General features: G+C 43.2%; 2 protein-coding genes across 4 annotated transcripts in view; one reads left to right on the forward strand and one right to left on the reverse strand.

The window, feature by feature from the left end:
- Window positions 1-528: 528 nt before the first annotated feature.
- TUBGCP4 (tubulin gamma complex associated protein 4) lies at window positions 529-14,128 on the reverse strand. Its single transcript, XM_030955019.1, has 18 exons — window positions 14,008-14,128; window positions 13,756-13,884; window positions 13,066-13,188; window positions 12,628-12,681; window positions 12,115-12,171; window positions 11,483-11,562; window positions 10,695-10,896; window positions 8,618-8,783; window positions 7,355-7,479; window positions 6,627-6,677; window positions 6,106-6,211; window positions 5,676-5,783; window positions 5,307-5,445; window positions 4,609-4,786; window positions 3,709-3,843; window positions 2,577-2,693; window positions 2,009-2,148; window positions 529-1,709 (listed from the first exon to the last, which is right to left on the reverse strand). The coding sequence occupies exons 1-18, from the start codon at window positions 14,083-14,085 to the stop codon at window positions 1,697-1,699; spliced, it is 2,001 nt and encodes a 666-aa protein (XP_030810879.1). The 5' UTR covers window positions 14,086-14,128; the 3' UTR covers window positions 529-1,696.
- Window positions 14,129-14,247: 119 nt separating this feature from the next.
- IQGAP1 (IQ motif containing GTPase activating protein 1) overlaps window positions 14,248-18,704 on the forward strand; it is a 45,635-nt gene continuing 41,178 nt past the window's right edge. Inside the window, exon 1 of one of the 3 annotated variants that reach the window (XM_030955150.1) lies at window positions 14,248-14,505. In XM_030955150.1, coding sequence (XP_030811010.1) covers window positions 14,430-14,505 — 76 coding nt within the window. In that variant the 5' untranslated portion in view covers window positions 14,248-14,429. Of the gene's footprint in view, window positions 14,506-17,242; window positions 17,375-18,704 lie in introns of those variants that run through there. The other 2 variants (XM_030955152.1, XM_030955151.1) reach the window with 2 other exon arrangements.

An 18,704-nucleotide genomic window follows, 5' to 3' on the forward strand; every position in this document is an offset into this window, starting at 1 on the left:
TAGCATTTCTGCTTGTTGGGAAGAATACCATGTTGTGTATTCTTCCAGTTTGCTTCAGTTGTTATTTTCTATTAATTTCATTAAGGTGCTGCTGAAGTGAGTGCCAGGGATAGACACAAGAACCTTGGACAACTAAACTACTAGGAGACTGAGGTACAAAGAGTAAACACTGTGTATCTTTAAATGGTAACGGGATAAATCGTCTGCTTTTGAGCGGCTGCATTCACATCTTAGTGGTCAGCTGGTATAAAGGCAAAAGCTTTTCACACAAACAGCTATAGGTTGAAGCCCTCCCTCCATCCTCATACAATCTTTAGTCCCTTGCTTCAAAAGTGTAAAGTTTTTCTCAATGTGTATTTCTTCCTCTATCATTTCATGGCTCAGACAGTTGACTGTGTTGGTCTGTAAATCCCACATTCAACCTTAAACACTTTCTCTGGCTTTCTAGCTTTTTCCATAGTCAAGGGCTTTTAAACCTTGCATCAGGCGCAGTCCTACCATAACCAACTGTAATGCGTGGAAGGTGCCAGGTCTTATACTTGCTGGCTGTTGTTACTGTGTCTTCCTGAGTGAGCAGAGAGGATTTTTTCCCCCCAAGGACATGTAACTTCAGTGTGAGCTGCAGCTGTGTGCAAATACCAACCCTTTAAGGGGAAGGCTGGTTTCCTGGCAGCATTTGTGTTCAAATTGGGAAACCTGCTACAACACCCCAGTGATGGACTGGAGGCTTCTCTTCTGCCAGTCATTCAAATGGACTTGCATCAAGGGTCTCTTCATTATAGCAAGGCTAGGAAATCTTAGTAACAGCCAAGAGTTCCTGCCAGATCGCACTCTTCAGTGACAGACAAGGCCATGCCCTGCTATTCCCTTTGCACTGGGGTGCAGACATTGACAATACTCCATATAATTGCACGACAAGATATTTTTATTTGGGTTCAGTAGGATAGTCACTAGTAGCATTCTAAATCGTCTGGAATGAGAATAGCACAGGTGAACATCCCAACCATTTTCCTGCCAGCAGAGGGCCCCTTCTACTCAAACAGGGCAAAGCTCCTGTCTTGGCAAGTGTAATTTTAGCACATAAACTATTAAATTGTATAGAGAAAGCATGTGATATCCACAGTGTCTCCATGACCTATGCACATATGCTAGACTAGTGCACTGCATGAGAAGAGACTTAAAAAATATTTCTTTTTCCCTCCCCTTCACCTCAATTGAAAATTGCTACTGCTGTTTCATTTATCTGGTGGTGTTTGATTAGAAGACATTGTGTACTGTAAATCAGCTTACTACACAAGTGGAACTTCTGAATACAGCCAAAACTTAGAAGAGGATTAATTCCTCCATACTCAAACTTGAAGTGGAACACAGTCCAGCTGAAGAGTCCAGACATCTAATTCTGGTTTTTCACTTTCTGAAGAGGTTCAGACTGCCTCCCTGGAAGCACTTATAAGTATATGCAGAGCTGCAGAAAGCATATTTTTATGATTTCAGAAGAAATGGAATAGCTTTCTGTAATTGCTGGGCAGCCTCAGATAAGAGGCAATTCCTGCCAATTCCCGGTGAAACAGCATTTCATCAGGCAAAAGCCAGCTACAAAGAAAAATTTGAGCGCAAACTCTCAACTGTCCAAGAGCGCCAGTCTCCAGTGCTTGAAGCATCACTAGTCACAGCCTGAAGCAAAGGCCTTTAGTGCTTAAACTCCAAAACTGCAAGAGAAAGGTACAATCTTAGCTACATGTTGAAAGTAATTCCCTTTACCAACCCACACCAGCATTTTCTGGCCAATATGAACTAGCAGCTTGTTCAACTTTCTGCCAAAAGAAACTCAATGGGAAGAAAGCATATGAAACCCAAAAATTACCGTATGCTGATTTGTTATTTTTCTGTCATAGTATTTATCAACACTTAGTGTAAGTCAAAATAATTAGAAGCCATCAATAAAAAATGGCTTTGTACTTCAAGTACCTCAGGATAATGCTACAAGCAACCCTCAAGATATTCCTACCTGCCCAAGGTTCCGCCAGCCTGGGTGTAGTATTTGTTATAATCCAAGCGTAACAGCAGTTGAGCTAAGTCAGAGTTTATCTGATGATTGCGAACGCTAGAGAGAATCTTGAAGAGAAGTGATGACTGACGACTGAATCCCTGCAAATTTGAAGATGTCGGTTCTGGGCCTTCTCAGAAGAGAAGGAAAACAAGCATCTCATCTCTGCTTCTGCCTACCCAGTTCTTTAACAGCCCGATGAAGAGAATCACTGCAAGAGATGTGATGCTTGTGGTCCAGGATAAGGTAAGCTGTGAGCCACAAGAACTCCTAGATGTTAGTTATACAAGAGGGGTAGAGGTACCAACCTCTGCCTCCTTTCTATTCCAGTATCTGCCCCCATTCTGCCCCTCTGTGCACAGAGAATTTCCAACTCAAGAAAAGTTGATTAGGTAAAATAATTACAAGCACTTACATAGAAGGTCTTGGCTTACACCCTCAGTTGTTCTAGAGCTTTTAAAGCCAAGATAACTGCTTAGTTAAAATGTTTGTATGGGAGGAGAACAGATCCACAGAAACATAAATTCACCTTCACCAAAATACTGAGTTGTGCAGCTCCCCGTTCATCTAAGGGACCCAAATTCTGACTGACCAGAGAACAAAAGCTATGACAAAGATCCAGAATTTCATTTAAGCAGTGGAAAACCTACATGGAATAAAAAGTACAAGTTAATAGTTGAAACAGAGTTCATACAAAGAGAGAAAAAGCAGAAAAGTTGTAGCATTCACAACAAAGATGTTTCTGATACAGTACTTTTTAGTCAGGAAGATACTGATGCAGCATTTTAAAAAAAGTTTTCTATGGAAAAAGGATTTAAATGTTATGCTGCATCTCCCCTCTGCCCCTCCCACAACCTTTTGCTGACTTTTCTGGGAAAACAGCAATTGGCATGAACCAATAGGCACAGGAGTTGAACACTGGCTTCTCTATCCAACCAGTAGGTCATCACTGCAGCTTTGGGATTAAGAAGGCAGGATAAAGACCAACAAGAGCTGTGGTTCAAGGCATTGGTTTCACTGTTTGCTAAACTAGGAATTTCCATTGTATCAGTTATCTGACTGGGTAATTACTATTCTGACACCTTTAGTCTATAATAACCTCATAAATGAGCACAGAGATGCATTTCATTGAAACTAACCTTCTCAGCAAATGTTTTTGTGATGCTGTTTATAAAAATACTTCTAATGTTTTTTTATCATGAAATTAAGAAGACCCTAAGTCCACTCAGGAACATCTCAACTATTTTTTTCTCTTAAGTAGAAGAGGAAATTTTTCCTAGTCTAATGCATATCTGTATGAATCCCTCAGGAATACAGTTCCCAGCACTATGCTCATTAGTTCTTCTTTAATAAAATAGCCTGTGATAAAAACATAGTGATAAAATACAAATTATTAAGGTTAACTAAACACTGAAATAAGCTTGACTTAGAATTGCCAGGAATACAGCATTCACACTCACCAACTGTAAATTAGAAGATCTTAATTCAATTATCAGTTATAGTTTATACCTGCCTAACTCCTAGAACTGTAGTCTGCAGTCTGCAGGAGATTATCACTGATCTGTTTTAAAAGATGCCATTTATCATATCTGTTCAAAAAGGTGTGTTTCTTAGGGCACTTGGATAATTGTTAGAAAAAGGTGAAAACAAGACCTACTTACAGGTTTTAGAAGGATGAAAGACTGAGCCAACAAATTACTTAGGAAATGATCATGAGCCAATCGTATACTCTCAAAATCTCTTGTGGCATTTATCTGCTGCAGAAGCTGTGAGAACTGAGACTCCAGTACATCGACCTGATGAGTATGTGAAGATACCTCATTAGTGGATTGAGGAACTGGGAGCGCTTCAGACCAGCCAGAAGTTTGGAATAAGAAATTTACTTTCCTTATTGCTACTCTTATGTTACAGAATGAGGATCCCCTTCTCTCTGGCTGATCAATGAATTATAGACAAGAGCACCACATAATGTGGGGTATGCAACATTTTTGATGCCTAAGTAATATCTAAGTAGAAAGGGAATTTGTAATTTTCTTTAACTAAGGAAAGGTATATAGCTAGCATGTAGACAAAGGTATTTGATTGTAGTAATTTCTGAATTTTATACTGGGAGATACTATTTGGAATCTTAGGGTAAAGGCTGCAGTACAAAAGCTCAGCCAGATTACTCTGGAGAATTTAGAAATCCAGGCTCCCTCTCAATTCTTTAAAAACCAATCAAACAAAAAAGCCCAAAACTTAACTCAAAGTAGAGTTTACTTAAAGAGGCCAGAGAAGGAACCAGGATGGTATCTTAATGATGGTCCTTCAGAGATGAATGGTTTTTCACAAACTAAAGCTACTAAAGAACTCCTCCATTTCACTGATTCACAAGTCCAAAAACTTCGTAATTGGAGCAGTAGTCTGGGAACTTGGAGGAAGCTCTAGACTTGCGAAGGAAATCCCAATTTCCTTAAGGTAAAAGGAATCAGAAACCCGAGATAGGTCTTCAGTGCTCCCTCCATGCATTTCTGTCAGTTTCTGATTAACTGATACAGTTTATCTTTGTCTGTAATACTTACCTGCAGATAATACTGAAGATTGTCCACAAGGAAAGCCATGTGATCCCTCAGACGCCACTTGATGGCATCTGTTCTATTAGATTTTAGGTGTTTACGTTGCATCTGGAGAGCCCAGCAGTGCTGCAGCTCAGCCTGAACTCGTCGCACACTCAGCAGGTATTTGAACACAACGTTGTACCTACAATCAAAAAGTACAAAGTTGTTTAAGACTAAAATCTTCCTCTGTTACTGGAAAATGGAGTTACTGGAGTACTGGAGTTAAGTGTTACTGGAGTTATTGGAGAATGTAACAATGCAAGACTGGAAAAAGAAACAGGAGGTGACTGCCAATAGTTAGGGCCAGTCAGGTCATGGCCCATGTGCCCCATGGCACATGTTGCAGAGTAAGATTTCTGCTTGTACTGATTACTGATCTAAAAAATATGAAGTTAGTTTCAGTGTAAGGAGGGGAGCTGTCAATGAAAACACCGTCAATGTAGGACTGTTTGTAAATCGGTGCAGATCTGTCAGCATCTTGCAGGTCTTACTGTCATTACAAGTACTTTCAATATGGGTAAGTGGAATGAACCATTTTAAGGTTCAGGGAGCAACAGCTCTGTCTTTCTCTCCATAGAGAATAAAATCCCCCAACACACTAGTGAATGCCTCACATCAGGGAACATACAGATGAATATAGAAAGACCATACCTAGTACTTACTTCTCAAGAACAGCAGGAGTAAAAAGAATGTGCAGTGGCCACTGAACTTTGTAAGAAAGGCCCAGAGCTGCCCATCCAGATGTGGGGGCTTCACGTGGAGATAATTCCCGGGAAGGCCCTTCACGAGTCTGAGAAGTATCTAAAACCAAATAAGGTACTGAATTATGTCATCTTCTTTGTCAGTGCAACCATGGCAAGGAAAAGGGAAAGAACAGAATTCAGAAGAGCCAAAGTAGTCTAGGCCATCACATAGGGCAGTAAAGGGTAAAAATTAGTATTTCTTTAACTTGAGAGAAGGGTAAGTAATTAATTTAAAAACAAGGTCACCATCTCCCCTCTTAATTTACATCTAAAAATGCAAGTAGATACCTTTATGTTCCTTTCCATGATACTCAATGGTTAAGTGAAGAAGAGGAAGAAGGTTGTCATCATCTAACAGTACCTTATGAGCAGACTGCTGAAATGCAATGTTGACATCTGACAACAAGAGAACATGTATCAGCACAAGATGATGCAGCTAGTGCTAATTTTGCACCCATTAATTATTTACTCTTGGTCCTAAAAGACAAAATTGATGCACTATTGACACTCTTTTCTTTTAATTACAGTTTCAAATACCTGCCATCAGAATGTTTCTGAGAGATTGTTTTCAGTCACTTTCTGAGACATTCTAATTCACAAGTGCTGTAGTTTCAAAACTAGAGAGTTAAGATAGAACTCTTCTGTACTGGACATGGCTTACCACTTTCCTGCTATATCACAATGAGGCCAGTTTGGTAAGCAAATAAGCAACACTCACCATGTTCAGTTACAGCCGTAGGTGGTGTCTTTAACATGTGCTGTGCGGTGTCGATGAAAGCCTGAAACAGCTCACCTCTTCCCAAAAGGTAAAAGTCTTTTATAATCTGTGGAGATAAATTTGTTGTACCTAACATACTAAAAACTGAGGAGAAATTTTAAGCATCCTAGCTGATGGCACCCATTTTTATTATTTGGACAAGTGCTGTTTCTAAACATAGCTCTGAATTTCATTCACTGACCAAAATGTCTAGGCTGCATTTGCGTCAGGATGCGAAGTACACATACCCCTCTAACTCTGTCTTCGAGCATACACTGATAGAACTTGGCCAATCTTGAGACTGGAAAGTGAAAACAGCTTTACCTAAATGAAGAAAGCCCAGAGTGTAAGGCAGTAAAGTATTTAATAGAAAGAAAAGAAAGAAAAGAAAGAAATGAAAGAAATGAAAGAAAGAAAGAAAAGAAAGAAAAGAAAGAAAAGAAAGAGCTGCTTTAGCAAAAATGAAGTAGCAGTTTCATTACCTTCAGTTGTCCTAGTAGATCCGATTCCTCCACCATCAGTTTCCAAAGATGCTAGTGAAGATACAAAAATCAAACGAAAGAACAGAAACCTCCCCTCAGAATTATCTCGGCCATTCAGAGAGAAGAGTAGCTGCTGTCTTAAAACACTTGCGATGCATACAAAAAGAGCACCTATACAAAATACTATATAAAGTACAAGAGAACACAGTCAGAGTCCTGTGTAGCAGCTCATGCTACCAGTTAAAATTCTTGATATATATTGGCAAAAAACTCTGCCTAAGAAACCTGAAGACCTGTGGCAAAAGAATGCAAATTTCTATGAAACCCGTTCTACCCCAGCTTTGTTCTTGATTCTCTAACCTCCCCCTTTTCTTAGGTTCTCCTCCCTGCCCCAAGTGAAAAAAAGATTAAAAATTGCCAAAGCATGTGCACAGCAAGATGCCATCTATTATGCTAAAAGCAAATTAAAAGTTCTGAAATAATTTCAAGTGAAATAAAAAAAAAAACCCAAAATTCCCTTATTTCCCTCATGAAAGAGCATAGTATTTGTTAATGTCGTTTTGTCACTACAAGTTTGGTTTACATGAAGCTCTGAGACCAGTTAGAACAGCTGCACCATTGACATGTTTGTTCAATCACTGGCACTGATGAGCCCTCTTCTTCCAAGTCCTTCACAAACTTAGGAGTTTCTCAGCCTGCATAGTAGTTACCCTTCCTAGGATGCTCACCTCAGCAACAGTGCTCCGTATCCAGTCAACCACTGATTCAAAGTCCACCAAACTAAAAAGTGGTTGCTGCTTGAGTCGATGTAGCTCTGCTGCAAAAGTGTCCTCCTGGTTTTTTAGGATGGAGCCTGTGCAGCAATGAGAAGAATTTCAGAGAGTAAAAATGGATGCCATTTGGAGACGTGCAGACAGAACAGAGGAACAGAAAGGCTGTCCAGGCAGCATTGTTTCAGGTCTGGCAAGGAACGTGAAAAGGAGGCTTCAAAGTACAAGTACAAATGTATAACATTACTATTGCATGTACAGTTGCAGTATATTTACTTGCCTCGGCAGTGCTGTGGTGTCAGTAAAACCCCCAAATATTTTCTACATAAATGGTTGCTGCTAAAAGCCCTTTTTCGAGGACTGAGACAGATCTTCAAACCCACAAACTTTTCTCTAACATTAACCAGCTGGTTTGGGTCTCCCCATACCCCTGCCCCTTTCAAATCTATCCTACTTGCCTGAACTTGGGGACTTTGCGTTTTTTTTAACCAACTGAGCTAGAAGACCAATTTTTTTCCCCCTTGCTTCTGCTACTGCAAGAAAACAGTCCACCTGAATTGGTCCTTTGTTCTCTGTAATGTGACTCAAGTAATTTAAGTACTTTTGTATGTAGGCATGCGCATGGTAGTGCCATCACAGGAGTCCTCCCCCACTGGACATAGAAATATATTTCCCAAACCACCCTCAATGTAAACTTTTCAAGCTCTCAAAGTGAACAAAGTGATCAGCTAGAAATTTCTCTCCCTTGCTGTCTTTAAGGCTCCATATAATTTGTCTTTCATAGCAACTTTGGGACTACCTTGCAAGTGAATCTCTCATGTTTGTGGATGCAAGCTAATCCCATGACACCATTCTGCAATATATACACACAGAGCAAGATGTGCCTTAGCGTCTGTTTGCAGCCTTTAGGGAGAGGGATGCAAACTGAAAAGAAAACAAGGCCTTTGCAATTGCTTTATGCAGAGCAAATCACATGGTAACTTGCTGCTGGAAACTTGGAGACTATGTTTAGAAAGTGTTATCTACTCATCTTGTTCTTACACCTCTCCTTTGTAATCAATCAGAAGCAGAACACTGGGACTACTGCTCTGTCCTGGCACAACTATCCATACAGTCTGAAGAATAATGGCCAATAGTCAGTGACTCATTAATGTCGCATTTTGGAAACTACACGTCAGTCACTCATAACTGAGCAAAGGTTGCAAGAAAGATGTTCCTTACCTTTTCTGGTCAGGTTAACATTCTGATTCTCAAACATCTGAACAGATTCTCCCACAAAGAGGATCTTCTCAGCAACCCGTACAGGAATGTATGAAGGCAGCATTTCTACTCTCAAAGAAAACTGCTTTAGAGATGGAGCTAACATGTTCTCCTCCTCAATCAAGCGCTGCCAGAGACACCAGGGAAAACAAAAATCAAGTGCAAAACAGTGTCAGAAAACCAGACAGAAAAGGTGTATAAAGGGGTGTGTGTGTGAGGGGGGAATTTAAGAGCTTTGGAAGTAAGCAGAAAGGTAGCAGAACTGATTTGTATCATTTAACTAAGCCAGTAATCTTCCTTATACTTCTGGTATGCTAGCAGATCTCCCTGGAGATATTGGTTCCATCAGAGTGCAGCAGAAGGGGGAAAAAGAAGTTAAAACTTTGTGGAACAGCAACAAATTGGCTGTATTAAAGGGTTACGATACGTAAGAAAAAGGAGTGTTATAGTAAATGCATTACATCAGTCTTTTGCTGCCATAAAAATGTTAAGTAGCATTACCAAAAATAATCCTCCCCTACACCCATTCCTATGTTTCAACACTGTTAGAACACTTATGATACAGACCAAATATAAACACTTCCACTAGTGAGCAAATAGGATAAAGATCCAAAGGCTTACTAGCAAAGATAAGGCAATTTTCTCAGTTCCTGTGAAAGCTGTCTTAGAACAATACAGTAAGTTATTAATTTTTTCTGAATGTTAATAAGAAACTCCAGGTATGGAGGCAAGATCTTCCTTTAGGAATGCAATATTAATAATCTCATTTGGCTTTCTTGTTACTGGAGAATTAGTTTCAGTGGTCCATAATCCAGAAAAAATCACCCATGGTTTTGAGAATGTTTACCATCTACAAAATTCTTCATTTCAATAGGAGAATTCAGTAATAATTTGTATACTGATGTTAACAGGTTGGCAATTCTTAAGATTCTAGCAACACTTTTAGATGAGGCAATACCCAAGTATTTTATCGATCTATTCCACTAAAACTCAAGAGTTCCTATTTTACTCTTTGACTGAAGAATTGCCAACACTGTTAGTTGATAATACCGAAGAAAGAAGTTGCTTAGTCTACAATTTCCACCATGGACCTAGAAGACTCAACAATTTTCACTTTCTTTATCCAATATAGTGAAGTAACAGCTTTTTCCACTAACTGCCTTTTAAAGTTTTCCCCTGTTTTTCTCTGGGTGTAGTCCGTTTTCAGCAGAGACTGTTGGCACAGGGCACCTAATTAGTATGCAACACAGTTTCTGTGTAGTCACAGCAAAGCTGCATGTACCACACTAACTCCATAGGTGCCCATGAAATGTTTTCTCACCATAAACTAGAGGGTAAATTTAGAGTTGAACTTGCTCCACACTATTCTCTATTCAGACACTATTCAAATGCTCAGCGTGGAAGACTACTCCATTGAGAAAGGTGCTTTGCAAAAGGGCACTTTAATGGTATAGCATCTACAGGAAGTGTTACCACATTTCACCAGTGTGCTGGCAGGTTGCTCCCTTGCTTAGCAGTCCCTTGACTCTCACAGAACACATTTTCTACCAGTAATGTCAGTAGCATTAACCTGTTATGTAACATCTGCACAACTTGCACAACTAATGATTGTACAAAAAAGGCACCTGACCCAGCTGCCCATAGAAAGTGTGCAAATCAAATCAACAGCCAAGTTCCCCACACCCTGTTTCTTGCAATTGCTCACACTACCACCATTGCCTATGCTAAACAGATCAAGTGTTGACCATAAGGAATGAGGAACTAGTCAGTCAAGAGCAGTGGGCATGCAGCAGTTCCCATTACTTGACATCAGCGTCTATTCCATCCATAGGGCTTTCTACCGTGGGGTTATCCAGCTGTGCCAAACAATAGGTCTCTGTCCCTTAGGCCTAGCAGCAACCTATTACAGTATTATTTCACTTTACCATCCTAGAAGGTTTCAGTATAGTCTATCATAGCTCGCACCAAAGTAGAATGCAATACATATCGTTAGTTCACTAAGAACCAAAGATGCCAAGTTATGACTCATAGATCTTACCAGGTCCTGCAGTTCTCGTAGCTGTTTTCCTGTAAGCCCCCCAATTCCTAAGTCATCGTCATCTTCTTCGGGTTGGCTAGGGACATTTCCAGAAGAGGGGCCTTGTTTGATAAAGAACTCTTCATGTTGGTCTAGCAGCAATCCATGCAGCATCCAGGCAGAGAGCTGCTTATACATGACTCCATGACACACAGCCAGAATCCTGAGGTCATGTGAAGCAGTCAGTCAGGCGTTTGCACACAATAATCAAAACCTCATTGTATGTTGTCCAGAAAGTCCAGTTGGTCAGCCAAGGAGTATGGCAAGTAGTAAATGCCCAATGTGGTATTTTATATCTTTTTTTTTTAAACAGAGAAAGGTGGACAAAACTAGAAGGTGCAAAACTAAGCTAACATATCCTCTGAATATGTGGCTTCTCCATGGAAATCTGCTAGTATACCAGAGGTATAAGTCTGCAGTGGTTGCTGTTTCTACTCAAAGGACATTTTAAGTGGTTTGACCTTCTGCACAAGGACATACAAATATCAGAACACTCACGGAGTCACATTTATAATTTTGAAGGATCAAAGATCAGAGATCAGTGATATGCACAACAAAGAAGAAAAACCTGGGTCTGAAGTTTTCTAAGCCCTTAGCCTTAATTCTCACCACAAGCCTGACAGTCTTCCCCTGCATGCTATTCCTACTTTTATACCAAGGCTGTTTTGCATGTACTGTTTCAACAAGTAAGAAACACTTTGACACTAACGCCAGAAGAATGAAGTAATAGTTTTACTGGATCTACATACTTTTCAAGAGCACTGCGAACAGGAGGCAACCCCCCACAGCTATGTTTATGGACTGTCTCCAATATCTGGCACCCATGAATCTGCAGAAAGAAAAGGTTAGACTAGATCTGTTATTTGGGTATGTATTGACCTTTTTATACATTTAAACAATACACTTTCAGCTAACAAAAAAATACCTTCACAAACTGAACAAGTCTTGCAGAAAGAAAGGTGTAACATGCTACATGTAGTGATGAAAAAGGCCTTCTGTGTGTGGCTTTACACTCAAGCTTCTCTCAATACTTTCCCTTAAAAAAATGTAAGCATCTCTGGATTCTTAAAACATTAGCCTCTGCCTTTTTTATTTCAGGCAACAGCCATAAAAAACAGACTCAGAAAAGAAAAATTCCAACCACCAGCATACTGTCCTATAAAATTCAAGACATCAAAGACTATGGGATAAGGGAAAAATTCAAATACAGTGTAAATGAATTTGTAAAATAGTCTCAATAATTACAGTAGAACTAGTAACAGGGCATCCTTACTGGAACTACATTATTTTCTAGTATTAGAAGTTTGGGATGGGGGCAGAAATTACTTTGTCAGTTAAAGAGAAAATCTGTTAAGAGAAACTAGCTGCAATTTTACTCTACCTTCTGAGTTTTGATCTGTTCCACCATGACCATCACAGAGGGGAAGAGTAACTGAAACTGCAGAACAAGAAGTGAAATATTGATTTAGGTTGTTATGTAAGGAAGAGAGAAAAAAACTGTACTTGAGTAACTGTGGACAGCAGTTGAACACAATAATTTAATAAAACTATTATTTGTGTTTCCTCACAAAGTAGAAACATGACATGCAAATCTCCAGGAAGTATGTCTTCCCTTCACTGGACCAAGATGCACAAAGTTACTATATTCCAGCAGTAGGTCAGGCTAAACACAGTCAGTGAGGAATGTGTGAGGGTCAAGGTGGAAGACCTTAGCTTTGTGTTGAAGTGCAGGTGATCCTCTGAGCATGATTAAGGAACTACAGATGTAGAGGCATTAGATAGAAATGGCATGACATGATGGAATAAGCCTCGTTTATCCCACCCACTTTCTTATTGGACTCAATGAGGGATAAGAGCAAGCAAAGAACACTACCTCTTTAATAACATGACATACCTGGTCCAAGGAGTAATTAACATGTGAGATGGAAAGATGTGGGTCAGCCAGAAACTATAAAGACAAAGCAATTAAATAAGATTAATTATCACAACCACTGGATGGTGACACTACCCAAGGTATGACAGCTACTAGTCTAGCAGAGATTAATCAAAACCTCTAAAACTGAAAACAGAAGCTACAATAGTCTGAGACAGCAGACAAAGATGGAGCCCTTACTGAACTGAAGGAAGAGCGGACGACACTTAATAGGATGAAAAGTAATTTACAATGGCATCTCACAGGAATAATTCTCACAGGAAGGCATCCCTAACGTGGAAAGGAAAACACCTTGTTTCATTTTAGAAACTACTACTCATATATTAATTGCAGAAATGACAAGTTTTCACAATCTATCAGCAGCATTACAGCCTCCTGTTCTGTATCTCTCTCCTTTACCTCTTGTTCTAGGTCAAGTAGTGCTTGTCGATAAGGCTGCAGCACTGAATCAAGACCTGTACAGAAGGCTCTCAAATAAATGCCATGCAATCCACTCTGGTTTTGCTGAGATGGATGGTGATCCTGAAACCAAACAATAAAATCTGCATCAGCATCCTCGCACAAGTCTGAAGAGTAACGTAGTATCTGTGCAGTATCACAGCAGTAGTCAGTGCTCAGAACATGTTGAAATGCACCTTAGCTCACCACAAAGTGATCAGAAAAACAAATACAACCTTGTCACAATTAGAGTTACTTGAGCAGACTTATATTTAGCTCTTTTGTTGACCTATGAAAGTGCTGGGAGCTACTGGTACCAGTGCTTCTTTTCACTTAGGTGTGCCTCTTGGATCTCAAGGGTCTTTGCAAATCATGAGGAGATAGTCATGAGCATCCTGCTCAATTGACAAACTCTGGCCAGTCTGCTGTGGTCAGAAATTATTACAAGACGTCCCCAAGAATAAGATTTTACATTTGATTAATTCCTCCTTGCTCTCTACCCTCCCTTACAAGCATCGCAGAGAGCTTTCTGGAGCTCTGCTCGGTGCGTGCGCGCGTATGGGCCACGGGCCACTCCTGTGTCCTGGGCAGTTTGGCCTTATAGCACCTGCCGCGCTCTTCCCGGGAAATACCTCGGCCCGGCGGCCCCACCTGCTGCTGTACGTGTCCCGTGTACTGCTCCACGAATTCGGCGAAGCGGATGTAGTCGGTGCCGAGGCGGCAGAGCCGGTTCAGGACGCTGGTCTCGCTGGGATGCAGAAACGGCAGCTCCTGAGACACCTGGAAGGGGAAACAGCGGTGACGGACGGACGGGCCGCGCAGGGTGGGGCGCAGGGCCCAGGCGGGGCGGGGGCCGGGATGGGCTTTGCCCGGGGGTGGGCTTTGCCCGGGGCCGTGCCACACCTGGAGGCCGCCGCGCTTGCTCCAGGTGAAGGCCGCTCCTGGGTACCCGCTCAGGGCCAGCAGCAGCTCGTGGATCATCCTGCCGCGCGGGGCCGCGCGGGCTGCCGGGAGCAACGCGGGGGCCGCCGGGAACGGCGGGCGGGGGGCGCCGAGGAGACGGCGGGGAGGGCGGCACTGCGGAGCGCGGCGGGAGGGGTGCCGCGGGGAGGGGCGCCATGAGGAGGGGCGCCATGAGGAGGGACCCCGCGGGGAGGGACCCCGCGAGGAGGGACCCCGCGGGGAGGGGCGCCGCGGGGAGGTGCCGTAAGCGGTGCCGTGAGGGGCGCCGTGGCCCCGCGGCCCCGCTCACGTCCCGGCCGCTCCAGAGGCGCGTTGGCTTTGGCTCGCAGCAGGAGGACGGTGCAGTAAAGTGAGTGGCTGTGATGGCAAGTGCCTGTTCGAGAGGTCCCAATCCAGGACAACAGCAAATGCGCAGCCTTCTATGTAGACTTGGTTTCGGTATGTCTCAGTAGGTTTCTTTATCGGTTTCGCAGGTTAGCTGTCAGTGTTTTATCAATGCCAGTTTTACCTTTCTCCCTTTATTATATATTGCTTTCCTTCACTTCCTTTCGTATTCCGGGTTGTCCTTTCAAAACTTCAAAACAGTCTAGTTTGAAAACTATTAAGTTATTTAATAATGTAGGTTTTAGCAGCCTCTTTTTCATTTACCCCCCTATTTTTGACAGTGTTTTTCTCTATGTGCATTTTTACTCTTCTTAATTTAGAAGAAATGGTTGTTTAGTCTTAAGGGTCATCTGATTTCTGTTCGGTTCAGCTTGCCACAATAAGGTCTGAAATGTAGCAAGAATATGGGCATGTACTATCTATAGCTGTACAGCTTTATGTGTAAATTGGGAGCCCCAACATTATTATTTATCATGAGTGATATGAGTATAATAAAACTATAATCTTTCTGTTGACAAACCTTCTAGTGTCATAATAAAGACTGAGGGGTTGGGCTAGACATTTGTTATGCATCCTTGACATAAATATCACAGTAAACGTTTGGTCCGGAAACCCCTGCAAAAGGACAGATAACAGTAGTTTATTTAAAGGATTTTGGTTTTTTCTGGGAAGCCTAGCGATTAGTCATTAAGGCCAAAAACTTAAAAGATTTTTTTTTACAGAATTGGTTGCTCCGATTTTGAAATGAGAGAAAAATAGGTATCTCTATAATACTTGCAGGGCCATCTGACTAGTGCTCATTCAATATTAAGGGGAAAAAGAAAACCAAGGAACAGGAAAGGCAATAAATTAGACATAAATACACAGCTCCTAATAAAAACATTTTTCAGAGTCAATAACAAACACCAGATATCTTAAATCAGGGGAGCTGTTAGAGGTACCATTGACTACAACCTTGAAGAGGTTCAGAAAGGTTTTTTGATGATATGTAATAATTGTGTTTTATTTTTCTTATCAGAATAAGATGTTTTAGAGGGAGGATTGTGGCACTGTGCAACAAATGTTATGAGATTTTTATGGGGAACAAAATGAATTCTGCATTCCACAGTCTACATATAAACATTATTTTAAATGTCTTCTCCTTGCATAACTTCCAAGCGGCCACATGTGAAGTAATGCAAATGTTAATAAATAGAACCCTAACTGCATTATGAAACCTTTTGTTTTGTAATTTATGTCTGGCATTCCCCAATGTAGTTATTTCTGTAACCATTGAATTATGTCTTCCTTTAATCAATTAGGTTCTCTAAGATTGTTGAGTCCAACCAATGATCAAACACCACCTCATCAACTAGACTGAGGCACTAAGTGCCATGTCCAGTCTTTCTTCTAACACTTCCAGGGATGATGTCTCTACCACGTTCCTTGGCAGCCCATTCCAATCTCTAATCACCCTTCCTGTAAAGAAATTCTTCATAATGTCCAACCTAAACCTGCCCTGGCACAGCTTTAGACTGTGTCTTCTTGTCCTATTGCTTGTTGCCTAAGTATATATAGTAAGTAAATGTACTTTTTGATGGGCTCATGGAATCATTGAGTTTGGAAGTGACCTCTAGAAGTCTCTAGTTTCCTCAATATCAGGTGAACTCGAGTTAGGCTTGTACTATCTCCAAGGGCAGAGACTCCACAATTTCTCCAGATAACTTGTTCCAGTGTTGGATCACCTTCAGAATACAAATATTTTTTATTTTGTTGAAATGGGACTTTTTATGTTTTTCAGTCCATTGCCCACTGATTCTTGGCATGTTCTCTTGTGCTCTCCTCATATGTCAGATGCTCTAAGCCCTTAATCAATTTCACTGTACTTGTTCCGTTATGTCCATGTTTTCCTTGTACTGGGGAAGCCGAAACTGAATCCACAGCTGGAAAGATGACTTCCTTACCTGCTGGTGATGCTTTTCGTAACAGAGGCTATCGGTCTTCTAAATTACTTAATATGGGCTTAGGTAGTAAATGTATGCCCTGGTACTGAAATTCATGGAACTAATTAAAAATGGATAGATGGTGGCTGGCATTGTCAGTGCTCTGACCCTTGAACAAGAAATAGGCAAAGCAACAGTAATATGTACTGAGGGGAAGGAAATTTTCAGGGCATTATTCTCCTGTGGCAGTGCTTCTGGATATTGCTATTGTTTTTGGGCACCCTGCTTTCACTTGTCGCTGACATTTCAGGCGAGTTACCATGGTTTGGTCAGTAGAGATGTTTAGATAGAAAGGCATGGCTGCTTCCAGCAAGGCCAGGTTTTGCTACTGCGAAGGTCAGTGTAGCTGGGGAACCTGGCAGGACAAGAGGGCTTAGGCAAAGCAGCATGTGGGAGGCAGCCGGGCCGTGGAGGCTGAGCTGATGAGGCTGCACTGCACACAGTGGGGCTCACATGGCCTGGGCGCACATGGCTGGGCTGGGAGGGCTGAGAGGGTAAGACATGGGTCATGACCAGGTTGACCTGGGTTGTCCCGCATATGCTGGCGGAGTTTGAGAGCTTAGCTGGGTGTTAGGAATGAGGCTAACAGGAAGATTCAGGACCAGGGCGCTGGCCCTGTGAGAGGAGGGACAAGGCGGCCAAGCCGGGTCCTTCAGGTTTACGGGATGGGCCGAGCTAGACTGGGGGCTGGGTCCGGCCGGAGGGGGACTACGCAACTCGTCGCTCCTCTCCAGCGGCGGCCGAAGGTGGCGGGGGCGTCTAGGGTGCGGCCGGGGCGGGGAGAGGGAGAGAGAGCGTGGAGGGGCGACTCCTCCTCCGCCACACCCGGTGCGGCAGGAAGAGGAACAGCCGCGCCCTGCTCCCGCTAGCCCCGGCCCAGCGCAGCGCCATGGCGGCGGAGGACGTGGACGGGCTGGCCGTGTCCCGGCCCCACTATGGCTGTGAGTACTGGGACCCCGGGGGTCTGGGAATCCGCGTGGCCGCCAAGCGACGCCCAGCCCGAGCTGTCCGTGCCTTCCAGCGTCCAGCGCTGGGAAGAGAGGCTTGGTCACCGCAGGCATGGGGGCAGCCGCGGGGTCCGGGCTCCGGGACTGCCCCGCGGGCGCGGTGCGCCCCGCCGGCTCTCCTCGCGGGCCCTGGCGAGCTGCGCCTCCCCCGAGATGGGCGCTGTGCCGCGCGGGAGCTCGTCAAAGCTCGACGGTCCTCCTGAGTGCTGGAGAGGAGTGCTGAGAGAAGGCAGTGGATGAGCAGCGGCGAGGCGTCCCACGGCTGTGCCGCCGTCGTCTGCTGCGGGCGAGCCCTGCGCCTCGCCCAAGATGTCCGCCGCGGGCGGGGCGGGGGCGGCCCTGCCTTCCGCCTTCCCGCCGATTTTGGCGACCACACCCCGTTTGCCGGGCGAAACACCGTTCCCATCGGACTTGCCTTGTCCCACCGCTGCCTTGTCGTGGGCTTGCTGTGGAGAGGGGGGGATCTTGTCGTCCGACGCGTGGGCTCGCTGTGCTACGATACTGCGTCAAAGATGATCAGCGGCGGAGGAAAACGTGGTGCTGTGGCGGGGCGATGTTCTAGGCGGCAGTCAGTCGGATCTGGTCTTTTAACACTTCCAGGGATGGGGTCACCACAGCTCTGAGCAGCCTGTGCCAATGCCTCACTATCTTCTTGGTTCAAGAATTTCTCCCTATCATCTGGTCTAAATCTCTCCACTTCTAGTTTAAAACTGTTCCCCCTTGTCCCGTCAGTATCGCCCTCTTCCTTTTATAAGCCTCCTTTTAACTACTGAAAGGCCACAGTGAAGTATCCCTGGAGCCTTCTTCAGGCTGAGCAACTTCTGCTGTCTCAGCCTGCCCTTTTGGGAGAGGGGCTCCAGCCCCCGGAGCATCTTTGTTACCCTCTGCATGTGCTGTAGCTGAGGATGCCAGACCTGGATGCAGTGTTCCTGCTGGAGTCTCACAAGTGCACTGCAGATTGTTGTTGAAGTTATTTTAGGTATAAGCTAACCTTTGCTTAATAACAGTATGAGACATTTCCTATTTGTCAGATTGGTTCATAAAACCTAAAATCTGTGGGTCTTCTTTTTTTGACATGAGATGTAAGTATGGGAAGAGAAGACTTTTTTCACTGAGGCTTTGAACACACAGAATCTAGAAGATTAAGGCATATTATCCCTATGTAGATCTCCAGCATGATCTGAAGATGGCATGCAGGTTGGGAATCTGAATGATTCCCTTCCATATAGGGAGTGTGAGTAGCATTTCCACCTTGTTTTAGAGG

This window comes from Camarhynchus parvulus, chromosome 10, assembly GCF_901933205.1.
Source record: "Camarhynchus parvulus chromosome 10, STF_HiC, whole genome shotgun sequence".
Lineage (NCBI taxonomy): Eukaryota > Metazoa > Chordata > Aves > Passeriformes > Thraupidae > Camarhynchus > Camarhynchus parvulus.